The following is a 24,470-nucleotide window of genomic DNA, read 5'->3' on the forward strand; positions in this document are numbered from 1 at the left end:
AAAAATCAGGTTCTCTTGGCCCTCAAGTAATATATACTTCTGCCATGGCTACAACATATGAAACATCTACAACAAAAATATATAGCTAACATTTATTGAGCGTCTTCTTTATGCCGAGCAGCATCCAAAGCATTTCATGTATTAATTCATTTAATCTTCACAACAGTCTTATGATGTATGGATTAATAGTCTTATTACTATTTTACAGACAAGGAAATGGACATACAGAGAGGTTAAGAACCTTACCCAAGAACACACAACTAGTAAAGGCAGAGTCAGGATTTGAACTCAATCTGACAATGGGACCCAAGCTTTTAACCGTAACACTAAAAAAAAAAACTTGTAGTGAACATACTGCAAAGTACCCTAAATCTAGGTCTGAATTGTGACTCTAGCACAGATGACCTGGGTGATTCTGCACATATCCTTCAAATTTTCTCAAACTGCTTATTTTAGTGTTGTGGAAAGTCTCAGGTGATAGAACAAATCACACAGCAATTACATCTACCACAATTATGACTGTAAACGGGCCTAAAAAATGTAACAAGGACTTCCTTGAGAGCATCCATCCCCGTAGGCTTCTTAATCTTTATACCTAACACCACTGGACTCAACTACAACGTCAACCTCAGTACCAAGATCAAGGGAGTCCTTCATTGGAAGGGACTTAAGAAGTTTTTGGTAATTCAGGATTGAGCTCTAACAATTGGATTTAATCCCAGTTCTAAAATTTAGACTCTATCCTTATCCCTACACTTCTGAGTTCTACCTGTTCTCCTATACTTTTTCTAGTCCTAAAGACTTACTATGTGCCATATGATTGGCATATATTATCACATTCAACCCCAGAACACTATGAGGTAGGTTATTACTGCACTATTTGACAGATGAAGAAACTGAAGAGAGAGGTTAAAATGCCCAAAGTCATTTAACAGTGCCAGAATTTGAAGATGAACACAGGTCAACTGGCTGCAAAGGCCAGTTTTTCCTCTGTAATAAGCAATTTTAAAGTTGTGTTAAGATTCCATGGAGAATCAAGGGCTGTCAAAGACTGAAGAGACGGAAGGGCATATGGCTCATCTCACTCTTACAGATATATGTAGCATGCTGCATACTCCGGATTGCCACATACTCCGGATTCCACGCAATTCTTTTATGCCTTCCTGCCTGCCTGGGCTTCCTTCTCCTATCACTTAGAGATCTTAACTCAGTCACCCACAACCCAAGATACCCTCCTCTTCAGTAGATATTTCTTTCCCAGGCTACCCCAGCATGTTTCTTTTAACTTTCCACTCCTAAGTCTGCCATCAAATAACAGGAAGTACTCATAAAAGTCATTTTTAAAATGGCCACCATTATATATAAGTAGCAGTATCAACTCTGCCACAGTATGGAAGTAGATTAATTCGGCTCACATAATCTAAAATGTTGGATAACCCTCTAGATCATTTGTCTTGAGAATTAATTTTAGAACATATTTGTACTTCGAGAAAAATGTGACTGACTTATAACCAGAAATATCAACAGCAACCTTTAGTCTGACACGAAACCTCTTTAAATGTCACTAGCAAAATACAATAATTATCACTACTATGCAGTATTGTGAGTACTCAGTTTCCTTCCTTTTAAAGCCAGATAACTAAACACCACAGAGGTGCTGCCACTGTAATTCTCAAAGTATCCATACAGCACCTGCATAAGAATCTCCTGCAGCACTATTTATAAATGCAGATTCCTGGGCCCCAAGAGCAACCTAAGGAATCAAAATTTCTGTGAGATCAAGAAATGTGCGTATCTTCACAAGCTCATCTAGGTATTAGTCTGAAAATCAACAGTACATATCCATTTCATTTTTTTCTACTATTTAAAGGAGACATTAGTTAAAACCATCTTTGGTTAAAACATTTTGCCGATACTTAAAATTGCACATATGTAAAGTGTTTGTCAGTATGTGTTTGAAAACATTTAGGCGACAATAATATTGATCAAAAGCAATACCTCTAAATAAAACTTCACTTTTTAGAAAGAGCTTTAGGATCGTGAAGGGAGTTATTAACCAAGGGTTAATGATAAACTAACTAGTCTTCACTCAATATAGCAGTCCACACACTTTATTCAGCAATGTAACAAGAGAGAAGTTCCATTTTGATAGACATAAGGCAGATACAGGGTAGATCTCCAGGGTACATCCTTTATACAGAATAATAACTTCAGGTTGCACAACATGTGGTAGGCATTTGTCGCATACCAATAGCCATTCCTCGCTTATCCCTTCCTAAAAGAGCCCTGATTTTATTAGGGGACACAATATATCTTACCCAGGCATTGCTCACCCCATTCCCCTTTGCCAGGCCTCTCAGGCTCTCTTGTGAACCAGTACCTTCTAATGAGATTTAAGATGAAAATCTGTAAGATGAAAATCTGCAAGGGACTTTGGAGAAATATTTTTTTCCCCAAATAAAAAAAAACTTGAAAGGAAAAAGCATTCTGTATCCTACTTCCGGCCTTTGGGAATGAAATGTCTGTAACAGCAACAGCCACACTGTACTCGCTGGGGAAACAACTATAAGGACAAAAAGCTTCCATAAGGATCCCAGGGGGGAAGAACAGAAAGAGCCTGGGACCTTACGAACATTGTTGAGCCGCTACACAAGCACTGAATTATCTAGTATCTCAAGAGGGATTTTACAATTGTTCAGTGGCCTCTGAGATGTTTTCAACAGATTTTTCTACGTTTCTCCTATACTGTGGTTCCATGATTCTCATAAACAAGTGAAGACCAGAATGTGGTCAATGTCCAGCAAAACATTCTTAGTTCTGAGAGAGATGCTTCCCCTAGACTGTTCATAGTATCTATGGAGTCAAGCTTGATACCGCCTTTCATCATCTATCTCCTATCATAGTATAAGTACTTTTCCATTTCCAGGGGAAGACATTCTAAGTTCAGTCACCACAAAGACAGGATAGTCTTTGCTTATGCAGAGCCAAGTGAATATAGATAATGGTATTTCTGCACGTTTTTGTATAACCTATGTAAGTGTTACCACGGGTTAATGTATAAGAGATGGAATTTAGAACAATGTAGTTTCTTATTAAAATATCTAGCTGTTTTACTGGAATAATCTACAATCCAGCTATTAGGGATGCTTTCCCACAAAAGTTATCACGAGAAGTATCATTATGGTACATACAGTATAGGGCCTCTCCTCCAGGACTACCCTGTCATATGTCCACAATAAGACTGTGGAGCTTTCTAGGAGGGGTAAGCGAATTCCAAAACATAGGGAACATGGATTAGACTGGTTCTAGATGAACGGTCTGGCTGGAATACTGACTAAATTCATGCTGAACAAAATATGTGTAGACCATGGGAGCAGATCCAACAATTTAATAAGCAGGTCCCCAAGGTAGTGACAGTCTATATCATATTTAGAAAGGAGTCTTTTTTCCATCTTCCTTGGGCTACGAGTACAAAACTCTAGAGTCTCCATGATTTTGAATGTTTAAGAAGTTATTTGTTTTGGCCAAGTTTTTTGTTCAAGGTTTTATCTGTTCTCGTCAAGATTAACTGCAATGCAGGGTTAAAACCAGCTACTCTAGAGTCATGGATCCTTTTTCTAACCAGTGGAGGACCCAGAAGAAATGGGTGGCAAGCTTTTTCAAAGGTCCATCTGGTAAGATTTTGGGGAGCCCACTCAAGTGGGAAAGACCAAGGAAGAACAAGACTTCTATTAGCAGGGTTATCAGGGTAACACTCAGGGCAATAATCAGCTCTGTTAATACGGTCTAAGAATACTTGGTAACATTCATTTTCAACAAGTTCAGTCTGGTACAACCAATGGCCTAGTTCTAAACTAGGGAACCACTGTTGTCCACAGTCAGGGCAATGTGAATTATCTGAGAACATCTGGGCCTAGAAAAACAACACAGAAAGCAACGTAACAGTAAGAGGCAACAATGACACAGATACCCAAATAACCAGTCCTATTACAGGTCTGGTTTAGCAATTTCTCAGTCTGAAAATACTTGGCAACCAGAGTTAAATTTGGCTTGCACCTCCGTGCAATTCTTCAAGATTTCGTTGTCTGTTTTTCACTCAATTGCAACTCAGTCTCTGAACCCAGGGACCGATTTCGTCTATAATGTTGTCAGTCGCTTATTAGCAGCACAGATCTCAGAATAGTTCCTTGAAATCCCAGCTTCTCAAGAAAAGATGGGGCTCTAGTCTAAATTAGTTATTTCTCCTTGTGTGTTATCAGCTGGTGGTATCATGCAGAGGCACTTGGCTTACTCTGCTTTGCTGGTAAATTATTACGTCTGCTTGGTGAAACAGAGGAGCTGACAGGTCCAATGGGTCTTTTGTGGGCGCTGGCACTTGTTGTTGTAACACAGGTACCCAAGTCTTAACGCCTTGGCACTTTACAGTGATGGAGGGGGGTCAGGAAAACCTGGTAGAGTCCTCTTGAGCGTGGATCCAATGAAGTCTTTCTTGGGAGGACCTTAATCAGGACACAGAGAAGTAGCTGATGTTGAGTTGGTTGGAGGGTCTGGAAATGCTTCACATACCTGTAAATGATAAAACTTCAGACGACTCATATGGGCTTTGAGTTGCTCACAATATTATTAGAAACATGCATTTGGAAATCATTTGAGCCAGTCAAGGTGGATGAGAATTGTCTTGTGGGTTTCTCCATGACAATTTTATATGGGTTCAAACCAATGTATCTGTTGGGAGTTATGCTTATTTTGGGCACTAGGAAGGGTTTTGGTTCATTTAAGATTTGTATTAGCTTAGTATTCTTAGGACTAGATTTCTTTTTGCTAACTCCTTTTGCATTTTAGTAATAATAAAGTCTGTATAATCCTGTTTAATCTGGTAAAACTTTGAGATTTCTTGTGTATCTCTTCTGTGAAATGGGTGACATATATGATATTCCTGTAATGTGTGGGATAACATTAACAATGGTGACAGCCTTTCTACAAAAGACTTCAATCCATCCAGCAAAATGCTTACAAAGTCATCAGGAAATATCATTAAAAGCTAACTATAGGAAGTTGGAGGCAATCCTTTTGAAGACTGAAAAAGAAACCACGAGGGACAGGTTTTATTACCCACATCTATCTTTATAGGTTTATGCGCATTATAATGTTTAATAAGGCAAGTCAGGTATAGTCTTGAGCAATAGTCCTGAGCAATTCTTGGAAAATATTTAGAAAATAAGTTGGAATTTATAGATACTATCATCATTTTTATACTCCTTCATGACACTGAATGCAACAAATAAATAAGGTCGGGTACTAGGATGTATGGAACAACTGCATAGCCACCTAGAAAGTACTATGTGCCAGAGTACAACATATACCTTGTTTTTCTGCAGTGTTTTGTGAGTTCTGAGGCTTGATCCTGTGAGAGCAGTAAGAGACACAGGGAAAGGTGTGAGTGCTAAGACTATATAAAGATTTGGCCTGAAAAGCAGAGGAGTGAAAGCCTTAGCTGTGGTTTGGCCGAAGCATCTTCCTTACAGACTATCAACGGTAGCTGTGATACTCAGATTTTAAAATGGCAAGTTTAAAAGGTAACTGAAGAGTTTCTGACAGTGCTGCAATACAGGGCTCCTATTCTGATGGGAGCCCCAGATGAGGTGAGAAAGTCAGTAAATATACTGATGTACTTTTTGAGGTTAGGTAACAATGCATGGGTGCGGGCTACCAATTCAGCTCCTCATTCGAAGTGAACAACAGAAGGGACGCAGGGATCCTGACTTAACAACCTTTATGGTGACAACACTGAAGACCTGAGGGTCCACTGACAAGAGCATCAGAGTAAGTTTCAGTTATTGAATTGGGAAACCTTACAGGTCTAGTACATGCAACAAATGAATAAAGCCACACAATCGTGGGGCTCAACATAAAAGTCACTAGTAGAGTTATATGGCTAAGTCTAACACTGAAAAGATAAGAAATTGTGGATTTTTGGCACGAAACGGGAATATGCAATTGAAAGCACAAGACAGTATTCCACATCCACCAGACTGGCAAAAATCAACAAGTCTGACAATGGGGACTGCACACTCTCGGTAAAACCACCCCTCCCCCAGGACTCCATGTCTCCACTGGCAGTGTCAAGAGCCAGACCTAAAGCTCCAAGTACTCAAAATAAACCCACCCTTCCCCCAACCTTCATTTCTCAACTTCAAGAGTCCACAAAGCACTAGAGACCCAAGTATTCCTGATTTCAAGAACTCTAGTTTTCCTCATGTTTCAGACAAGACAGCCCCTCCTCTGATCCTCTAAACCACCATGGGCCAAGAGTCAAAAAGGGACCCCAAAGCACTAAGTGCTCAGAGTAAGATTACTTATCACCAGCCTCTTCCCTCATTCCTAAGCCTTACCACTGATAGGTGAAGAGGGCCTCCTGAAATGCTCCTGGCAAGATTCTCAAACTCCACTCCCACCCCCCACCCACAGCTTCACTGACATTATCAGCTTGAAAGCATCAGGCCCAACCAAGCTCATCATACCTGTATCTCTGTTTATGCTGACCACTAAATAAAGCCCAGGGCCTCGGAGTGGTACTTCATCCCCTGAGTCTCGAATCCCCATATAGATCCAAGAATCCCCATATAGATCCAAGAGCAGCCGAGATAACGTCCCCTCTCCTTGCTTTGTTGTTTCCATTTTGATATAGTAAACATTTTAGCCATTTGTCTGTACTGAAACATAAAATCCCTGAGAATAGGGCTTTTTGGCTTTTTATTTACCCAAGTAAATAAGGTTGTATGGAACAACTGCACAGCCACCTACAAAGTACTATGTGTCAGAGAAGTACTCATGTTTATGTGCCCAATAAACAAATGGTAAATACAAATAACTTGAATCCTTACACTCTAACAATAGGAGCATAAATTAGTACAACCACTTTTGGAAGTAATTTGGCATTATCTAATAAGGCTGAAGGTGTGCATTTCCTAGAACTCTGTAATTCCACTCTTAGGTATATAACCCAGAAAATTTGCACATCTGCATTTGAAAACATGAACGTAAATATTCACGGTAGTACTGCGTGTAACAGCCAAACAGCCAAAATGACAATGAACGGTAAAATGGATAAACAAATCGAGGTAGGTATATCTTGTTTTATTGCACTTTCCTTTACTGTGCTTCTCACATACTGCATTTCTTAAAAATTGAAGGTTTGCAGCAACCCTGCATCAAGCAAGTCTATCACTATCATTTTTCCAACAGCATTTGCTCACTTCATGTCTCTGTGTCACATTTTGGAAATCCTCACAATATTTCAAACTTTCTCATTATCATATGTGTAACAGTGATCTATGATCAGTGATCTTTTATGTTACTGCTGTAAGTGTTTCGAGGTGCCAGAAACCACACCCATGTAAGACACTGAACTTAATAAATGTTGTGTGTGTTCTGACTGCTTCATTGACTGGCTGTTTCCCCATCTCTCTTCCTCTCCTCAGGCCTCCCTATTCCCTAAGACACAACAATATTGAAATTAGGCCAATTAATAATCATACAATGATCCCTAAATGTTCAAGTGAGAGGAAGAGTTGCACATCTCTCATTTAAATCAAAAGCTAGAAATGAGTAAGCTCACTGAGAAAGGCATGTAGAAAGCTGAGACAGGCTGAAAATCAGGCCTCTTGCACCAAACAGCAGAGTTGTGAAAGTGAAGAAAGTTCTGGAAGAAAATGAAAAATGCTGCTCCAGTGAACACACAAGTGCTATGAAAGTGAAACAGCCTTACTGCTGATAACGGAGACAGTCTGAGTGCTCTGGATAGAAGATCAAACCAGCCACAACATTCCCTCCAGCCAAAGCCCAGTCCAGAGCAAAATCCTCACTGTCTAATTCTATGCAGGCTGAGAGAGGTGAGGAAGCTGCACGAGGAAAGTCTGAAGCTAGCAGAGGTTGGCTCAAGAGGTTTAAGGAAAGAGGCCGTCTCCGCAAGATCAAAGTGCAACGTGAAGCAGCGGGTGCTGGTGTAGGTGCTGCAGTAAGTGAACCCGAAGATCCAGCTAACTTACTTAATGAAGGTGGTCACACTAACAACAGGTTTGCAATGTAGATTAAAACAGCCTTCTATTGGAAGAAGATGCCATCTGTGACTTGCACAGCTAGAGAGGAAATATCAATGCCTGGCTTCAAACCTTCAAAGGACAGGCTGACTCTCTTGTTAGGGACTAATGCAGCTGGTAACTTGAAGTTGAAGCAAAAGGCTTCTTTTTCCCCCATTCCAAAAATCCTAGGGCCCTTAAGAATTATGCTAGCTACTCTGTCTTTCCTATATAAATGGAACAAAGTCTGGATGACAGCACATCTGTTTACAATACGGCTTACTGAATATTTTAAGCCCGCTGTTGAGACCTACTGCTCAAAGAGATTTCTTTCAAAATATTACTGGTCATTAACGATGCACCTGGTCACCCAAGAGCTCTGAGGAATATGTACAATGAGATTAACGTTACTTTCATGCTTGCTAACACAATGTCAATTCTGCAGTCCATGAATCAAGGAGTAACTTAGACTTTCAAGTCTTATTATTATTATTTTTTTTTCAAGTCTTTTTATTTCAAAAGTATGTTTTGTAAGGCCATGGCTGCCACAGAGAATGATTCCTCTGATGGATCTGGGCAAAGTAAAATGAAAACCTTCTGGAAATGATTCACCATTTTAGATGCTATTAACAACATTCCTGATTGATGAGAAGAGGCCAAAATATCAACATTAACAGGATTCTGGAAGTGGGTCCCAATCCTCACAGATGACTGAAAGTTCAAGACTTCAGTGGAGAAGGTAACTGTAGATGTGGTAGAAAACAGCAAAAGAACTAGAATTAGGAGTAAAGCCTGAAGATGTGAGTGAACTGCTGTAATTTCATAATAAAACTTTAATGGATGAAGGAGTTGCTTCTTATGGATGAGCAAAGCAATCCATAGAGATGCTTTCTTGAGATGCAATCTACTCCTGCGAAGATTGTTGAAATGACAACAAAAGATATAGAATATTACATAAACTTTGCTGATAAAGCAGTGGCCCAGTTTAAGAGGATTCACTACAGTGCTGAAAAGAAGTTCTAGTGTGGGTAACATGCTACCAAACAGCATGACACGCTACCAAGAAATCATTCATGAAAGGAAGAATCAATGGATGCATCAAACTTCACTGTTGTTTTTTAAGAAATTGCCATAGCCATCCCAACTTTGAGTAACCACCACCCTGATCAGTCAGCAGCCATCAACATCAAGGTAAGACCCTCCTGGCACTTGTTGGGATGAGCACTAGGTGTTGTATGTAAGCCAATTTGACAATCAATTATATTAAAAAAATAAAGGTAAGACCCTCCACCAGCAAAACGATTATGACTCACTAAAAGCTCAAATAATGGTTAGCATTTTTTAGCAATAAAGGTATGTACACTTAAAGAAAACATAATGCTATTGCATCATTAACGTACTACGGTATAAACATAACTTTTATATGCACTGGAACCAAAAATCTGATTTGACTTACATTATTGAGATATATGCTTTACTGCAGTGGTAGGTAAAAAATCTTCACTAGTCTCCAAAGTATGCCTGTATTACGTACATATACACACAGATGAAACTCAAGAATATTAACCTAAAAAAACTGAAAGTAGTAGAACCCTCCCACACACAAACTTATACATTTTCATTTACATCAAGTTTCAATGTATTATTTAGGAATAAATATTCAATAAAGCTAAAAAGAAAACAACAAGCACAAGGAGAATTGTTACTTTTGATGGGAGAGAAAAGGGGATGGGATTGGGAAGGGTATACAGAACATTTCAAATATTGTCACAAATATTTTTTTAACTCTTTGGAGGCACAAGGTTCACTGTATCGTAAAACCTAATTGCTTACAGAATCTCTATTCAATGTTATAATTTTTAAAGAGATTAGAGTGGAAATACTAATGGGCTAGAAAAAGAGACTAATAGGCAGAACCAAAATTTCACATTGTGGACCAGAAGAGCGCAGCAGTTACTTTGCCCAGAAGGTGGCTAATATACTGAGGACCAAAAAAAGCCTTACAGAAGGCTACAGATCTTAGTTTTTCTTATAAAATTGTAAACAACTCTCTCTTCACAGAAATGAGACCTACCTAATACTGATATGGAAAAGAAAGTTGACCTAGGCATACTCCCATAAAGACATGCATCGTTTTGCAGGGACATTATTTCATATGGTGCTTTTGTACTAAATTAGAAAAAGGAACCCTTCTTCTAAGTAACTTGTAGCCCAGAGAACCTCACTTGGCCAGGTATTCAATAGTAATCCTCTGTAAGATAATAATGCTTACTAACAATAACTAACGCCAAGTGCCATTGTCTCTTCTGAGCATTTTACGTGTATTAACTCATGTAATCCTTAGAATAATCAATTTTATGGTAAGGAAACAGAGAGGTTGAGCAACTTGCAAAGGTCACACAGGTCACTGCAGAAAAATAAGTATTTGAATCCAGGAAGACTGGTTCCACAGCCTGTACTCCTAGCTACTATAAGACACAGCCTTTTTGAAGTAGGAACAGTTAAGCTTTAAGAAGCCTCTTCATACATATGAGCTGTTTGCTGCTCTTCAACAGTGTGTATATACTGAGGTAGGGGTGGAAAAAATCACCTATCGCAATTTTCCACTTTCACACAGTAAGATCTAGGATACGTTTAGGGGGTCCTGCATCCACTGAAATTACATACAAAATGTTTTATGTACACATGTGTTTTTTTCCTAGAAAGAGGTATTTTTAGACTCCCAAAGGAATCTGACGTAGTTCAAAACCATTACGTGTTAATGGTTCCCAATCATTTTACTACCAAATGCAATTTTTATTCCTAGCACACCCTTCCTCAGATCTCATTTTGGAAGGATGTCTAAACAATCAGCATTCCTGTAATAATTTCATTTTCTCATTTTTATTAATTAGACATCTGGGGCTTCTGGGTGGCTCAGTCGGTTAAGTGTCTGATTTCAGCTCAGGTCATGGTCTCACAGTTCCGGAGTTTAAGCCCTACGTTGGGTTATGTGGTGACAGCTCAGCACCTGGAGCCTGCTTCGGATTCTGTCTCCCTCTCTTTTTGCCCGTTGTCTGCTCACACTCTCTCTCTCTCTCAAAAATAAAATAAACATTAAAAAAATTTATTAGACATCTGCCAATGTCAATCTGCCAATCAGAACTTCTAACAAAGAAAGAAGATAGTGTTACTGGCCCTGGTTAAGAAATTTTCAGTATTTTAAATTACAGATAAATAGTCAAAATTCCTCTATCATCAAGTTGGAAAGATTTAGATATTCTGGATTTGTTTCCTTCCTCAATTCCATTATTAGCTTAAGTTAAAAGTAGCTGATTTAAAGTAAATATGATTACTATTAGGCTTGTAGAAATACTGAAAATACCTTGAGAACCACCATTAATTACTCTGATTATTAAACGTAATTTTTTAAGTTCCTGAGGAAAACAACCATGTACTAGGCCCAAAGCCACGAACTATGGATACATAGAGAAAATCTTACAGGACTTCTATGTGTCCAGGGAATCCAGAAAGGAAACCATACTTTGGGTAAAGGCTAAATGCCTTCAGATAGATATAAAAAGATTGCATAGGGGCGCCTGGGTGGCGCAGTCGGTTAAGCGTCCGACTTCAGCCAGGTCACGATCTCGCGCTCCGTGAGTTCGAGCCCCGCGTCGGGCTCTGGGCTGATGGCTCGGAGCCTGGAGCCTGTTTCCGATTCTGTGTCTCCCTCTCTCTCTGCCCCTCCCCCGTTCATGCTCTGTCTCTCTCTGTCCCAAAAATAAATAAACGTTGAAAAAAAAAAAAATTAAAAAAAAAAAAAAAAAAAAAAGATTGCATGTAGAGTTCCTAGGAAATTCTGGAAGGCCCACAGAAAAAGCAAGGTTTTCAAACAAATCTTTTAACCAACAACAGTTTTAAAAGCCAAAGTTTAAAGAGTTTCTCCACTGCATAAATGTCATACAAATGAAAAACACAAATCAGGTTTTTTGGTAAGAACTAAAGTAAATTTATAATTCTTCCTGAAACTTTATTAGAAGAAAATTTAGAAAACAGCACTTTAACTGAAAAATGAAAATGCAACTCTAATCCACTGAAATGTGTATCTACTAATAATGGCAGCTTAATACATACTAATTACCTTCATTAAATATTTTGATTATATTTTATTCTTCACTATTTCCTGAATAGATGTTAGGAAGCAAGCTCAAATCTGCCTTTGACAGATAAGAATTGTCTCATTCTTTTTATCATATGATAATCTAAGTCTCAGACTGAGTCAGGATTGGGGTGACTTCTCCAGGAAAACATATCCCTCAGACTACAGCCTTAGCTAACTCTCCACATGATACATAAAATCAAAAGACAGAAACACAAGGGCACCTGGGTGGCCCAGTCGGTTAAGTGTCCGACTTTGGCTCAGGGCATGATCTCAAGGTTCGTGGGTTTGGGCCCTGTGTCGGGTTCTGTGCTGACAGCTCAGAGTCTAGAGCCTACTTCAGACTGTCTCCCTAGCTCTCTGCCCCTCCCCCACTCATGCTCAGGATGTCTCTCTCTCTCAAAAATAAACATTAAAAAAAACCCAAAAAATGTAAATGCTTTAAACCCTGAATTCCTATTTTGAATATTTTTTCCCATGGAAATTATATTCTAAGGCTAACCAATAATCAAAAATGTCTATTTTTTATAGAAGACAATATCTGATACATTTCACACACAAACTCAAATCTTTTGAGTTTCATATTTTGTAACTAGTTTAGAATTTAGATGACAGGAGATTAAGGAGTATGGGCATAAAAAGGAACTTCTTTTTAAGTTCACATAATCTAAACTAATTCTGTTCAAAATTTATTATGAAAATAAATGCTCCTTAAAGTCTTCAGATTGTTTTGTGAGGAACTAGCTCTAATCTGGCAGTCTTGAGATCAGTAGAGAAGACATATGGATGACAATTTCAGTGCTACCTACCACATACACTGTTTCCTCTTTTGAAGAACACACAGGCGAACAAAAAAAAATTCGATCCTGAGTTAGAAACAGCTGCAGAGTGTTCTCCTCTCACCCCAGGAACTGACAGATAAAACAGGTGTATGTATGGATTGCTAGCATACCTTAAAGGGGAACAACTGCTTTAGGCATTTATTGGTACATTTCAACTGACCTTGCCCTAATGGACCAAAAGCCATCCTTCAAATTGTTACAGTTTCAATTTCAAACACCAGCAGTCAAACCTTTAAGGTTAACATGAGTCATTCAATAGTGAGACTCAGTGCCAAGCTTAGGTATTTCTATACTTATACCAGCTATTTGTCTGTATTTCAAACTAAATTTCTAAGGCTTTCTAAGTCTTGCCCACTCCTCTGTACCCTATTTGTTGTCATAATATGTTAGTATTATTTTCACAACTTCCCAGTATTTCTATTAATTGGTACTTTCACATATTTGAAAGGGAATTTGAAAAAGTACTAAAGAAAGAAAAAAAAAGTACTCCAATTACTTCCTTAGGTAACTGTTTCTTAAATAAGGACTAAATGCCTGGAACAGTTCAAATATCATACATATTTTCTGAGTAAAGAAACTTCCTTTCCTTCTTATCCTTTTTACCCTTCTTAGTCCCTCCCAACTCCCCTGACTTGTAGTTCAGATTTGGGTGGACTAAGTACAGGCAGTAAGCAAAGCACAAAGGATCAAAGAGTTTGCTAATATTTGGGTACACTAATGGATTCCCAGTTTTAGCTCAACTCCGCTAATCACCTTTACTATCTACACTAAGTCAACACATTTGTATTAAACTTTTTATTTTGAATACATTTTATTTTTTTAAAGAGGTGTAAGTAATCTCTACACCCAACATGGAGCCTGAACTCATAACCCCAAGATCAAGAGTCACATGCTCTAATGACTGAGCCAGCCAGGGACCCTAATGATATATATTTTTTAAGATTTTATTTTTAAATAATCTCTATATCCAATGTGGGGCTCAAACTCACAACTCCAAGATCAACAGTTGTACACTCTACCAACTGACAGACAGCTAAGCACCCCCTGAACTAATTTTAAACTTACGGAAAAGTTGCAAAAATATTGCAGAGTTCTCTTACATCCTTTATCTAGTTTCTCCCAAAGTCAACATCTCATAAAATTGAAGTACAATTATAAAAACCAAGAATCATTGGTTTTTATCAGCTAAACTACAGACTGTTCAAATTTCACCAGTTTCTCTATTAATGTTGTTTTTCTGTTTCAGGTACAACCTGGGATCTCATATTGCATTTAATTGTTAGTTCTCCTGCGTCTCCAAACTGAGACAGTTCCTCAATCTGTAATTTATAGTTTCTTGTCTTTTGTGACCTTTTAGTCTTTGTGACCTTGACACTTTTTTGAAAAGTAATGGTCACTTATTCTGTCTGATGATCCTCAATTTGGGTTTATATAATGTTTTTGCATTCATTTTGTTGCTCCAACTTTGGCCATTAGGAGCTCCTTCAAGTTGGCTCCTGTGTGCCTTCAACCAGGACCCTCAACTTTTTCGATCATTTCCTGAATTTCAAGCACTACAAGATGTTCCAGGCTCCCTGTCCCAGCCTTGGAGTCAACTATGTCTCCAAAAACCCTAGTTCTTTTTATCAAAAGATAGTGTTCAAAAACCAGTTTCACTTCAAGCCAACAATTTGGACAGCCACCACTAGTATTTGTTTCCTTACTAAACTTATTAGCTGGAAATCATCAGTGTCATGTTGGAGCATGTTAGAAATGCACATTTTTGGGCCCCACCCCAGACCTACTTAAACCAGAATCTCTGAGAGGCTGGTGCAGGAGTTTGTGTTTTAAGAGGTTCACCAGATCATTCTAATGTTCCACCACAGAGTCTGAGAAACACCGCTTTAAAGAATAGTTTTCCGGCACTATAAACCCTATGTTTATCTCTAATAAAAAAAGTTTACTCTTAATAATTCATCTTGTATATAAATCATACTTTCATTGATACAATTAATAAAACAATAGGTGAATGCCTCTTCTGTTCAGGCACTCAACACTTCCCTATTCTTCATCATTTTCCTATAAAAACTGTTTTTAATGTGGTCACAGTAGTTACAAATACTGTTACTTTTATATACAGAGAAATTGTAGGTCAGCCTCCAGGATCAATTCCTGTCTACATAAAGGACCTAAAATCCACACACTGAAGCTGCAAAAATAAACCCCTTGCAGCACTCTCCTCTGAACTAAGACTGCCTAGGCCTGACCGACTGCTCCGGTACCTGGCTTGAACTCTTCTCTATGCCTTTGTTTTCTTAACCACAAAAAGGAGTAACACTACCTAGAAGAAAGAGGCACTGTAAGAGTTAACGAGCAGCATTTGCCATAATGAGGGCACACAAGAAGCCCTCAAAAACTATTAAATAAAAGTGTCATTAGAGGTTTTTATGCATTATTTTAATATTTATTTTTGAGACACACACACACACACACACACACACACACACACACACACACACACACACACACACACAGCACAAGTGAGCAGGGCAGGGGAAGAGAAGGAGACACAGAATCCAAAGTAGCAGGCTCCAGGCTCTGAGGTATCACCACAGAAGCCGGTGTGGGGTTGGAATTCACGGATCAGGAGATCATGACCTGAGCTGAAGTTGGACACCTAATCAACTGAGCCACCCAGGTGCCTAGAGATTGTATTTTTTGAAATGAGGAGAGCAAATGGAAACCGTGTTAAAAGAAAATTATGCTGTTTCTTCACTAGATCAGAATAAAGGCAGACCCAGACAGCTTTATTTACAGAACTAAAACAAAACTCTCCGAAGTTAACCAATCTTTTAAATTTGACTTTCTGCAAAAAAAGTTATTACATTCACATTACACATGCCCACGATCAAGGGCTAAACGAGAGGGTGTGTGTGTGTGTGTGTGTGTGTGTGATCTTTTGAAAAAATTTTTTAATGTTTATTCATTTTCAAGAGACAGACCGTGAGCAGGGGAGAGGCAGACAAAGAGCGAGACACAGAATATGAAGCAGGCTCCAGGCTCTGAGCTGTCAACAGAGACCCATGAGGGACTTGAACTCATGAACCAGGGATCATGACCTGAGCCGGACAGATGCTTAACCCACTGAACCACCCAGGCGCCCCACAATTTAATCTTTTGAAGTATTACAATTATAGGTGGATTTTCTTCCTATTTTGATTACCAAAATCATGGTGTTAGTAAAGAGGAAAAAGCCCAATTTCCCATCTGCTGGGTCCTTAAACTATCCCATTTAATACTCCAAATAACCCTATGAATCTCTAACTTTGCAGACAAGGAAAGGCGATCAGAGCAATACAGTAACCTGCCCAAGTCACAGAGAGACAGAACAGGAATTCAAACACAGCTCTCATTCCAAATTCTATACTTATAACCAATGTTGGGGACACTGTTCTTTATTCACAAAATGCTTGATTTGCTGTACAAAACTTGTGATAAAGTATAGTCACTCTATGGAATTATCTCTTGTGGGACACAATAGTAGTCATAAGATGTAGAATACTAATTAAATTTTAACACAATTAAAATTCTAAATGCGAAATGAGTAACAGCAGAAGCAGATAGGGAGTCTCTGAGCAAACTTCCCCTTAGGAAATTCAAGAGGCATTTCAGAGAAACGTAGATTTCCATGGTATAGTTTAAAATAACTTCTTAGGCAAAAACAAATTATATACAAGACACAACACCTTATTAAAATACTCAATAATCCTCAAATATTATTAAGTAAGTTCATAAGTTACTCTATTCATGAGTTATAGGAGCTCTCAGGCTTGTATTATCTCTATGCTAGTAAGAAAAACAAATGAAATAGAGCTTAAATGAGTCATTCATGGTTATGTGATAAACCAGCAACAAAACTGGTAATCAAGTTGTGGACTCTGCCTTCAGCATAATAAACATTACTGAGAAGAGGTGCTCACTTAAAAGTTTCCATAGCAAATGTCAGATTTTCAAGCCATTCTAATCCATACAGACTCCTGAGATTTTTAGTTCTTCTATCATGAAATTCCTTTTCTCATTAAATGATTTTCCACTGACCATTTATATGCTAATCATGTGCTTAAAAAATAAAACTGGTAAATATGGATAGATTCCATGGCCCTAATTCTTAAAAAAAAAAAAAAAAAAAAGACAAAGATTTCTCATACAGATCTAAAATAAAATGTTTTAAAGTCTAAAAACTGGTAAAACTAAAAGTGGTATATAGAATCAGATTAAGATAACTCATTCCTGTAACCGTGTACAAAGTCTAACAAGCACTACTGATAAAGTAGAGAATACTACACACTTTCTTCTTTTTCCTCTCACTCTCTGCCCCACTTTTTTAGGGAGTACTATACACTTTCTTGAAGAAAGAAAAGAGTAAACTTTTTAAAGAGGTATGAAATACAACTGAGAATACGTACATAATGCATAAACAAATGAGTAATTGTAGCGTCTAACTAAACTTCAACCTTGGCCCTTTTTAGCACCATTAAGGCTAAAAAAGGTGGGGCGCGGAGGTTGCACTACTTTATAAGCATTGAGATTACGTAGGATGAGATCCTGCTAATAAGCACGCAGGTAAAGGGAGTAATCACCACCCACAGCGGTAGTCAGATATCCCGTTTACATTTTGAGCCTTATAGAAATTCTGCTTCTCGTCTCAAAGTCCAACTCAAACATTTATTCCCACCTTAATCTGTTTAACGTTTACAAGACTCTGCTTCTCTTCTTTTACTACCAAAAAAAAAAAAAAAACAAAAACAAAAAACAAAAAAAAACAACGCCCCCAACCTTCCCCGTTTAAGGTTTTTGCTGTAGGGAGGTGGGGGCGGGGAGGGATCGTTTTGGAAAAATCTTTCTAAAGAAGCTTTCAGATCAAATATTAACACATGTAAAAGTTGTATATACGTTTTACTTACTTACAAATTCTAGCAGGGTCTTAAATCGTCGACTGTCAACGTCTGGAGAGCCCTTCGGTGTTGTTTTTGCCCCACAACGCCGGGCTGCACCCCACCTCGGACGCGGAGGATCAGAACGTCGTCCCGGTCCCAGTCCACGTGACGAAGACCTTCGTGGGGAGGGGAGGGGAGGGACGCACGGAATGCTGGGACTGGTAGTCGGCCCGCCCCTCCTCCTCCCCAGTCTGCACGCCCCTCTCTCCACTCCCCACCCGCTGGCCAATGCCAGGGTGAGAGGCGTGGCGAATGCGCACCACAGAACCGCCTGGGACCATATCCTTGCAATCCTACAGGAAAGCGCGCATCTCTGCAAGACACCGGGGAACAACCCATGAAACCAGTACTGTGAGGGCACTACCCAATAATAATAATGCCCAGTACCAGTTAGACGTGGCTTGGAACTTGGCCTCTACCTTTACAAGGTGAGTGTCCTCAAACGAGTTGCTTAATCTAACCCTCAGTCTGCTCCTGTCAAACGGGGACAAGGCTACTTACAAACCTCATTTGTCCGTAAACATGCTAATGTACCTAACGGTACCTGCTAAGTTATAGTAATAAATGATGAAAAATAGCTATTATTTTGGTCAATCCCATAAATGTGCAGATTGAGAGATGGCAAGGAATTTAGCGAAGAACACACGATTGGTTAGGGGCAAATAAGTCTAAAACTCCTGTACCTGACGTACACTAACTCAAAATAACACAGAAGAAACCTACTCTCCTAAAGCTCAGTTTCCCTTTCCTCTTTTTTTTTCTGTAACACTTCTGACCAAAACACTATTTTACTTTGATTTTTATCTGACCCCCGTGGAATATAAACTCCAAGGCAGGGAGGGTTGTCTTTGGTCTACTCTTTCACTACCATATCCCCAGTACCTAGAAGAGGGATTGTGTAGCACAGTTCAGAAGATAAATATTTATTCGATTAATGATTCTTTATGTGGTGGTGATTTTTGGTGCCTTCATTTCTCAATCATTCTCTTTCAGCAAAAGTCACAGGATTCCTAAATACTGTTTAATAATTGACTGCAATTTCTAAATCAATAAAGAATAAGTGGAACAGTATTTACTATATCCCACTCATTTCATTGAATTTAACTTCACTTAATTTCAGTATAACACTTCCAGCTAGACATTTTCATTTGCAGTAACTGTCTAAAATACTTTCCATTTACTTGTGAGAATGGGAAATAAATGGAGTTGGCTACTATTTCTTGAACTTGCTTTAATATTTTAATTTTTTCCTTATTAGAAAAGAACAGTGTTGGGGCCCCTGGGTGGTTCAGTAGGTTAAGTGTCTGACTTCGGCTCAGGTCATGATCTCACAGTTCATGGGTTCAAGCCCCTCGTCGGGCTCTGTGTTGACAACTCAGAGCCTGGAGCCTGCTTCAGATTCTGTGTCTCCCTCTCTCTCTGCCCCTCCCCTGCTCATACTCGGTCTCTCTTCAAAAATAAATAAAATGTTAAAAAAAAAAAAAAAGGAACAGTGTTGCCTTTCTGCTAAGATAATAGAATTATTTTCCTATCTGACCAGATAGGTGATGATGCACAATGAATTGATAAATGCTTTCTAAGTAACTAGATTTCTGCTTACCCTAAAAACAAAAACAAACTTCATATACAAAAATTACATTATTTTAAAATAAACTGTGTCCTTTAAAATAGCTGCTTTAAGGGTGCTCGGGCAGCTCAGTCACTTAAGCGTCCAATTGGGTTCAGGTCATGATCTCACGGTTCATGGGTTCGAGCCTGCATTGGGCTCCAAGCTGCCAGCGCAGAGCCTGCTTGGAATTATAGCTCTCTTCCTCTCTGCCTCTTCCCAACTCACACTTTCTCTCTCTCAAAATAAATCCATAAACTTAAAAAAATAAAGAAAAGAGCTGTTTTAGAAATCCAGCGTCAACAACACTAGATTTCTAGACTCAGGCATAACAGCTAGGTATACAAATTGATGCCATTTAATCTGAATTATAATTTTTAATAGAGATCTTCCCTCATATATGGCAAATACCCTAAGGCTAAAGAATACACTCATTAATTTTTCATATATTTATCAAACATCTATGTTGGTATAGAATAGATGTTTGATAAATATATGAATTAAATGAGTGTATTCTTTGTTATAATCATTTCTTCTCTAACCTGTCTTCTCTTTTGAGCCACTGAATTCCTCCACATCTCTCACGTTCCCAAAGTAATTGTTTAACAACCAGAGCTCATGCCCCCTCTTGGTAATGGTGACCCAGCAAACCCCTTCCACTACAGGCTATGAATCTACTGCCTCTAACGTCAAGTCTTTTGGGGCCACTCTTACAGTTTGGAAAACACCTACAGCAGAATATCTGGTTTCATAAGAGTTTAGCCTCACTTCACAGTTAGTGATGAAAGTTGGTATTTGTAAGATTGCTAGGAGTGGGAGACAATCCTAGCCTATGCCAGGGCTAGGATTATGGATTATTATCTAGACCAAAGAGGGAAAACCCTAAGCAAATATATGTGTTAATGTTAAAGCTATCATGCCTCTGACTTTACTTAATGTTCTCATTTGTTTCTTTGGAAAGTGAAAGCCATTAGTTTCTTTCCTAAGCTTTTACAAGCATTTTAAAATTTCAAAACACCACCGTACTGATTATTCAACAGGTAGAACCTCTCATCTTCTCTGATTATTCAGCAACATGTAGAACCTCTTGTCCTTTGTTTTTAAATATGTCCCCAAACCTAAGTTTTAAAGTTTGTATCCAAAGTGTCTATGTAGAGACTATACTGGTAAATGTTTTAAAGATGTACTTAATATGCACTGATGTTCATAATATGAACTTTGTATATTAACACTATTAAAGTTTTATATCCTTTAAAAATTACATGAAAGAATTTTTACAATTATATGTTAATGAGCACTATAATAGGCACCTTATAGAGAAAGGGTTACTTAAATCGTGAATAAAAGCCAGGTATTACCAAGTATCAGTACTTTTCAGCATTTTATCAGAAAAGAATTAAGACTCACAAATTTTCCACATACAATACCACTTATCCCAAGAGGACAAAGGAGAACACTAGAGTTTTAATTTTCCCTTAAAAAGTTAAAAAAAAAAAAAAAAAGCAGCATCTCCTTTGATACTGTTCCTCCAGCTTCTTTGGCTATATTGTATATTGTAAACAGAACTAAACTACTGATCCTAACAGTCTAAAACCTAGATGACTCTCTAAAGCATGTAACTATCTAGCCAAATGTATGGACAATTAGTGAAAATATAATACACCTGAGGCTTTCATTAAATTGAAATCTGTGCCCAGTTTAAGCAAACGAGTCACTGAAAAACGTTCTAAGGTGATTTAAAATACTTGAAATAAACATCTTCCAAAATTTCAGAATGACTCAGTAATTGGTTTCCAAAATTACAATTTCTTAAACCTACTCACTAAAATAAGTTCTAGAAAGTCTTCCAAGACAAGTGTATATGTTTGAGGGAACAATCTTTCTCTCAATTATTGACTTTCTATATGTCTAAATTTGGCTAGTTACTGCAGATTATCCACATCTGTAAACATGAAGAGTTGAAACAAACAGCTTTTATCATGCTTTCTTATTCAATAAACTAAACGCAAGAAACCCTAAATCAAAGTCAGTAGATCAAGTCATGCCCAGAATCAAAATAAGAATGGGCCATAAGTTAAAATTACAGCGCTCTTATTTAATCAAAGTTATTATCAAACATCTACGTCCATAACACACTAATAAGGTTTCCGAACAGTGCTGCTGGAATACAGCTTTAACACGAAAGCCAGGAATAAGACTGCATACATTCTGCAAGGAAATCTACCCGAGCGTATACCTGCAGATACGACTTTGCACTCTCAACAGGTGACTTAAAATTTAAAACTGGCTGCCTTCACAAGGGGCTTAAAAACTAAGAAATTTCCAAGAAAAGATAGCCCTTGCAAAAGGATCTTTATATCATTACTCCAGTAATAAGTTTGGAAAGGCATGGCTAAGGTAGGCGTCGATCAAAAAGGTTCCAGGAAAACTGCGCAACAGCCTGGGGGCGAGGACCGAAACTTCTCCCCCCCCCCCCCCCCCGACTTTCGCTCGGCCTTCCCCCAGAAACTCGGAACAGGGGGCCAGGACCGGCGTCTCCTGCGTGCGGGCAACAGTTGCCACGAGCAGCTGGGCTCAGGAAAGGCAATTTGCCCAGCCAGTTGTCCCTTCTCCGTCGTCCCCTCCCACCTTCCCCCAAGGCCAAGGACAGCGACGTCGTCCTCCCTCTTCTCCTCCTCTTTGGTGCCTTCAGCCAGGAGGCGGGAGTGACCCGCAGCAGCTGACCCAGCATAGGCACTGCCTCTCCCACAGCCCTCAGGACACACCATGGGCCCAGAGGCGGGTTTGCAGCACAGCAGCGACGACGCAGGCGGAGGCCCCGGCGACTCTCAACTGCCTCCCTGACCGCCGCGAGCACCGCCCGACACCCCGAAAAGTCGTCGCCACCCACGGCAGGAGAATCTAGGGACCCCAAATCCACCTTCGCGATCGACTCAAGCTACGTCAACAACTATGGCGGGCGACGGGAGGCGGGCGGAGCCGGGGAGGGAAGGATGGGGGCTATACGTCACACCCCGGCCCCCCTTGCGGGAGGGTAGGCGCCGGCTCGCCCCTCAAAATGGCGGCGGCAGTGACGCGCCTGCGTACGGAATTCCTTCGCCGTCGCGCCCCGGCCGGCGGGAAGTGAGGTTCTCGGAAGAGCCGCCAGAAGTGTACGGCGACTTCGAGCCCCGGGTAGCCAAGGAAAAGTCCCCGGCGAGAAGACGAGTCCCGCTAGAAGAGTTCCGGCCTGATTCTGAGAAAGAGGAAGTGAGAGAAAGCGCCTACTACCTTCGTTCTCGGCAGAGGAGGCAGCCGCGACTCCAGGAAGCCGAGGAGATGAAGACGCGAAGGACTACCCGTCTACAGCAGCAGCACTCACAGCAGCCTCTGCTAGAGCCGTCTCCGGTTACGACCAGGAGAGGGTTACGGGACTCTCATTCCTCTGAAGGTGAGACCGACGGAGGTAACAGTCTCCGCCGCGAGCAGGGGAGCGAGCGCAGGCGCGCGGGCGCGAGCGGTGTGTGCGCGTGTCGGGCGGGCGTAAGCTCCCGCCCAGCTCATCCTCGCCGGGGCTCCAGTGGCTTCGCGGCGCGGATAGACGGGCGCCCCCACGCGGGGTCCGCCCCGACCGCAGGCGGGCGAGAGGTGCAGGCGGCTGAGGGTTGAGTAGGCAGTCGTGCTGAGCGACCTGATCCGGGAGCTCTGCGCATCCCTGTGCGTCGAGCAGGGGCGTCCCGAATTGCCTTTATCTGCAGGCCGTCACGGAGGGTGGACGAGTTAGGTGGCAGGCGCGACATCAAAACACTTGGGACTCCGTTTCACTTCAGTTTCCTCTGTCCTGCGGATGTTGCTACCAAAGCCACTTCCATTTCCTCCTTTAACTCTGAAAAGCCAGAAGTCCCTAGCTGAGAGTTATGGATCTAATGTAACCTTCCAGTCTTTTTCCAACGCTACCCAGGTCAGGGGAGAGGGAAGGGAAATTTGGGGAGTGGGCGTTTCAAGGGATAGAGTGGTTGATGAATTGATTGAGACCCCTCCCAGGTACTTACACCGAGGTGGGCTAAGTCAATTATCCTGAACTTTGAGCTGATCGCTCTGTCTCACGTGTGGTGATCTCTGCAAAAATTCGCCACTTGAGGTTCCTCAGTGTAACCTCATTGGTTAAGTAGCTTGACGAAACAGGATTCTTAGTTTTTATCTAAATGGGCCAAAAGGATGTTGACAAAGTGAGCGTATAGTTTTAGGTAAGTCACAGGTGAATAAACTCCCTTAAGCCATCCTCTCCCACCCACCTCCCTCTTCCCCTTCTAATCCTGAGTCACAGGTGAAGTTTTGTTTTAGCCCCACGTAAGGCACCTATGAGGTAAAAATCCGAGGGTTTGAATCACAATGGGATTACATAATTAGCGGTAAACCATTGATGGCCAGGAAAAGGAGGTGGATTTTCAGCTCAGAGCAGTCAGAGGCAGCACATACCTCTTGACACCTGAAGTGCTGACACGTTTGAAGATGCGTTGATGTGGAAAACTTTATGTTAAAGATGTGTAAGTTACTGCTGGGTGTAGGTACTCAAGACAGTTTAGCTCATATATAGGTTAGTGTGTGTTTCTTTTAAGGTTAGAAACCTGAAGACAAAGATCCCATCATTGAAGTTAGGTTGTACCTCCTTCAGTATCTGAGGAATGCTTTGCACAAGTAGGCAATAAATGTTACATTATATGGACTCTGCCACAGAACCTGGTGCAGTGTTATCAGCTTTTTTAACACATGAAGGATTTACCTCTATTTTAGTAAAAAAAATCTATAAGGGTCTAAACATTTTTCACTCCTCTGCTTTCTCCCACATCA

The 24,470-nt window shown here is 40.1% G+C and overlaps 3 protein-coding genes across 13 annotated transcripts in view; 1 reads left to right on the top strand and 2 right to left on the bottom strand.

The window, feature by feature from the left end:
- LOC112857954 (torsin-1A-interacting protein 2-like) overlaps positions 1-23,776 on the bottom strand; it is a 37,900-nt gene extending 14,124 nt beyond the window's left edge. For 2 of the 5 annotated variants that reach the window (XM_086693705.1, XM_025921298.2), the window contains exon 1: positions 18,002-18,140. The gene's annotated coding sequence lies outside the window, so the exon portion shown is untranslated. Of the gene's footprint in view, positions 1-18,001; positions 18,142-22,910; positions 23,051-23,671 lie in introns of those variants that run through there. The other 3 variants (XM_086693704.1, XM_086693703.1, XM_086693702.1) reach the window with 3 other exon arrangements.
- On the bottom strand, positions 2,096-23,784 carry LOC112857909 (torsin-1A-interacting protein 2). Of its 4 annotated transcripts, none has more exons than XM_086693706.1 (2): positions 23,672-23,784; positions 2,096-4,566 (listed from the first exon to the last, which is right to left on the bottom strand). In XM_086693706.1, exon 2 carries the CDS (start codon positions 3,905-3,907, stop codon positions 3,512-3,514), a length of 396 nt encoding a protein of 131 aa, XP_086549832.1. In that variant the 5' UTR covers positions 3,908-4,566; positions 23,672-23,784; the 3' UTR covers positions 2,096-3,511. The 4 variants fall into 4 exon arrangements, with proteins under 4 accessions (XP_086549832.1, XP_025777040.1, XP_025777042.1 ...); XM_025921255.2 differs by lacking the exon at positions 23,672-23,784 and adding an exon at positions 22,911-23,042; XM_025921257.2 differs by lacking the exon at positions 23,672-23,784 and adding an exon at positions 18,006-18,142.
- TOR1AIP1 (torsin 1A interacting protein 1) overlaps positions 22,254-24,470 on the top strand; it is a 45,126-nt gene continuing 42,909 nt past the window's right edge. The window contains exon 1 of one of the 4 annotated variants that reach the window (XM_086693701.1): positions 22,254-23,070. In XM_086693701.1, coding sequence (XP_086549827.1) covers positions 22,593-23,070 — 478 coding nt within the window. In that variant the 5' untranslated portion in view covers positions 22,254-22,592. The remainder of the gene's footprint in view (positions 23,071-24,470) is intronic. The other 3 variants (XM_086693700.1, XM_025921254.2, XM_025921253.2) reach the window with 3 other exon arrangements.

Source organism: Puma concolor, chromosome E4, assembly GCF_028749965.1.
Source record: "Puma concolor isolate L17-30 chromosome E4, mPumCon1.1.hap2, whole genome shotgun sequence".
Classification (NCBI taxonomy): domain Eukaryota; kingdom Metazoa; phylum Chordata; class Mammalia; order Carnivora; family Felidae; genus Puma; species Puma concolor.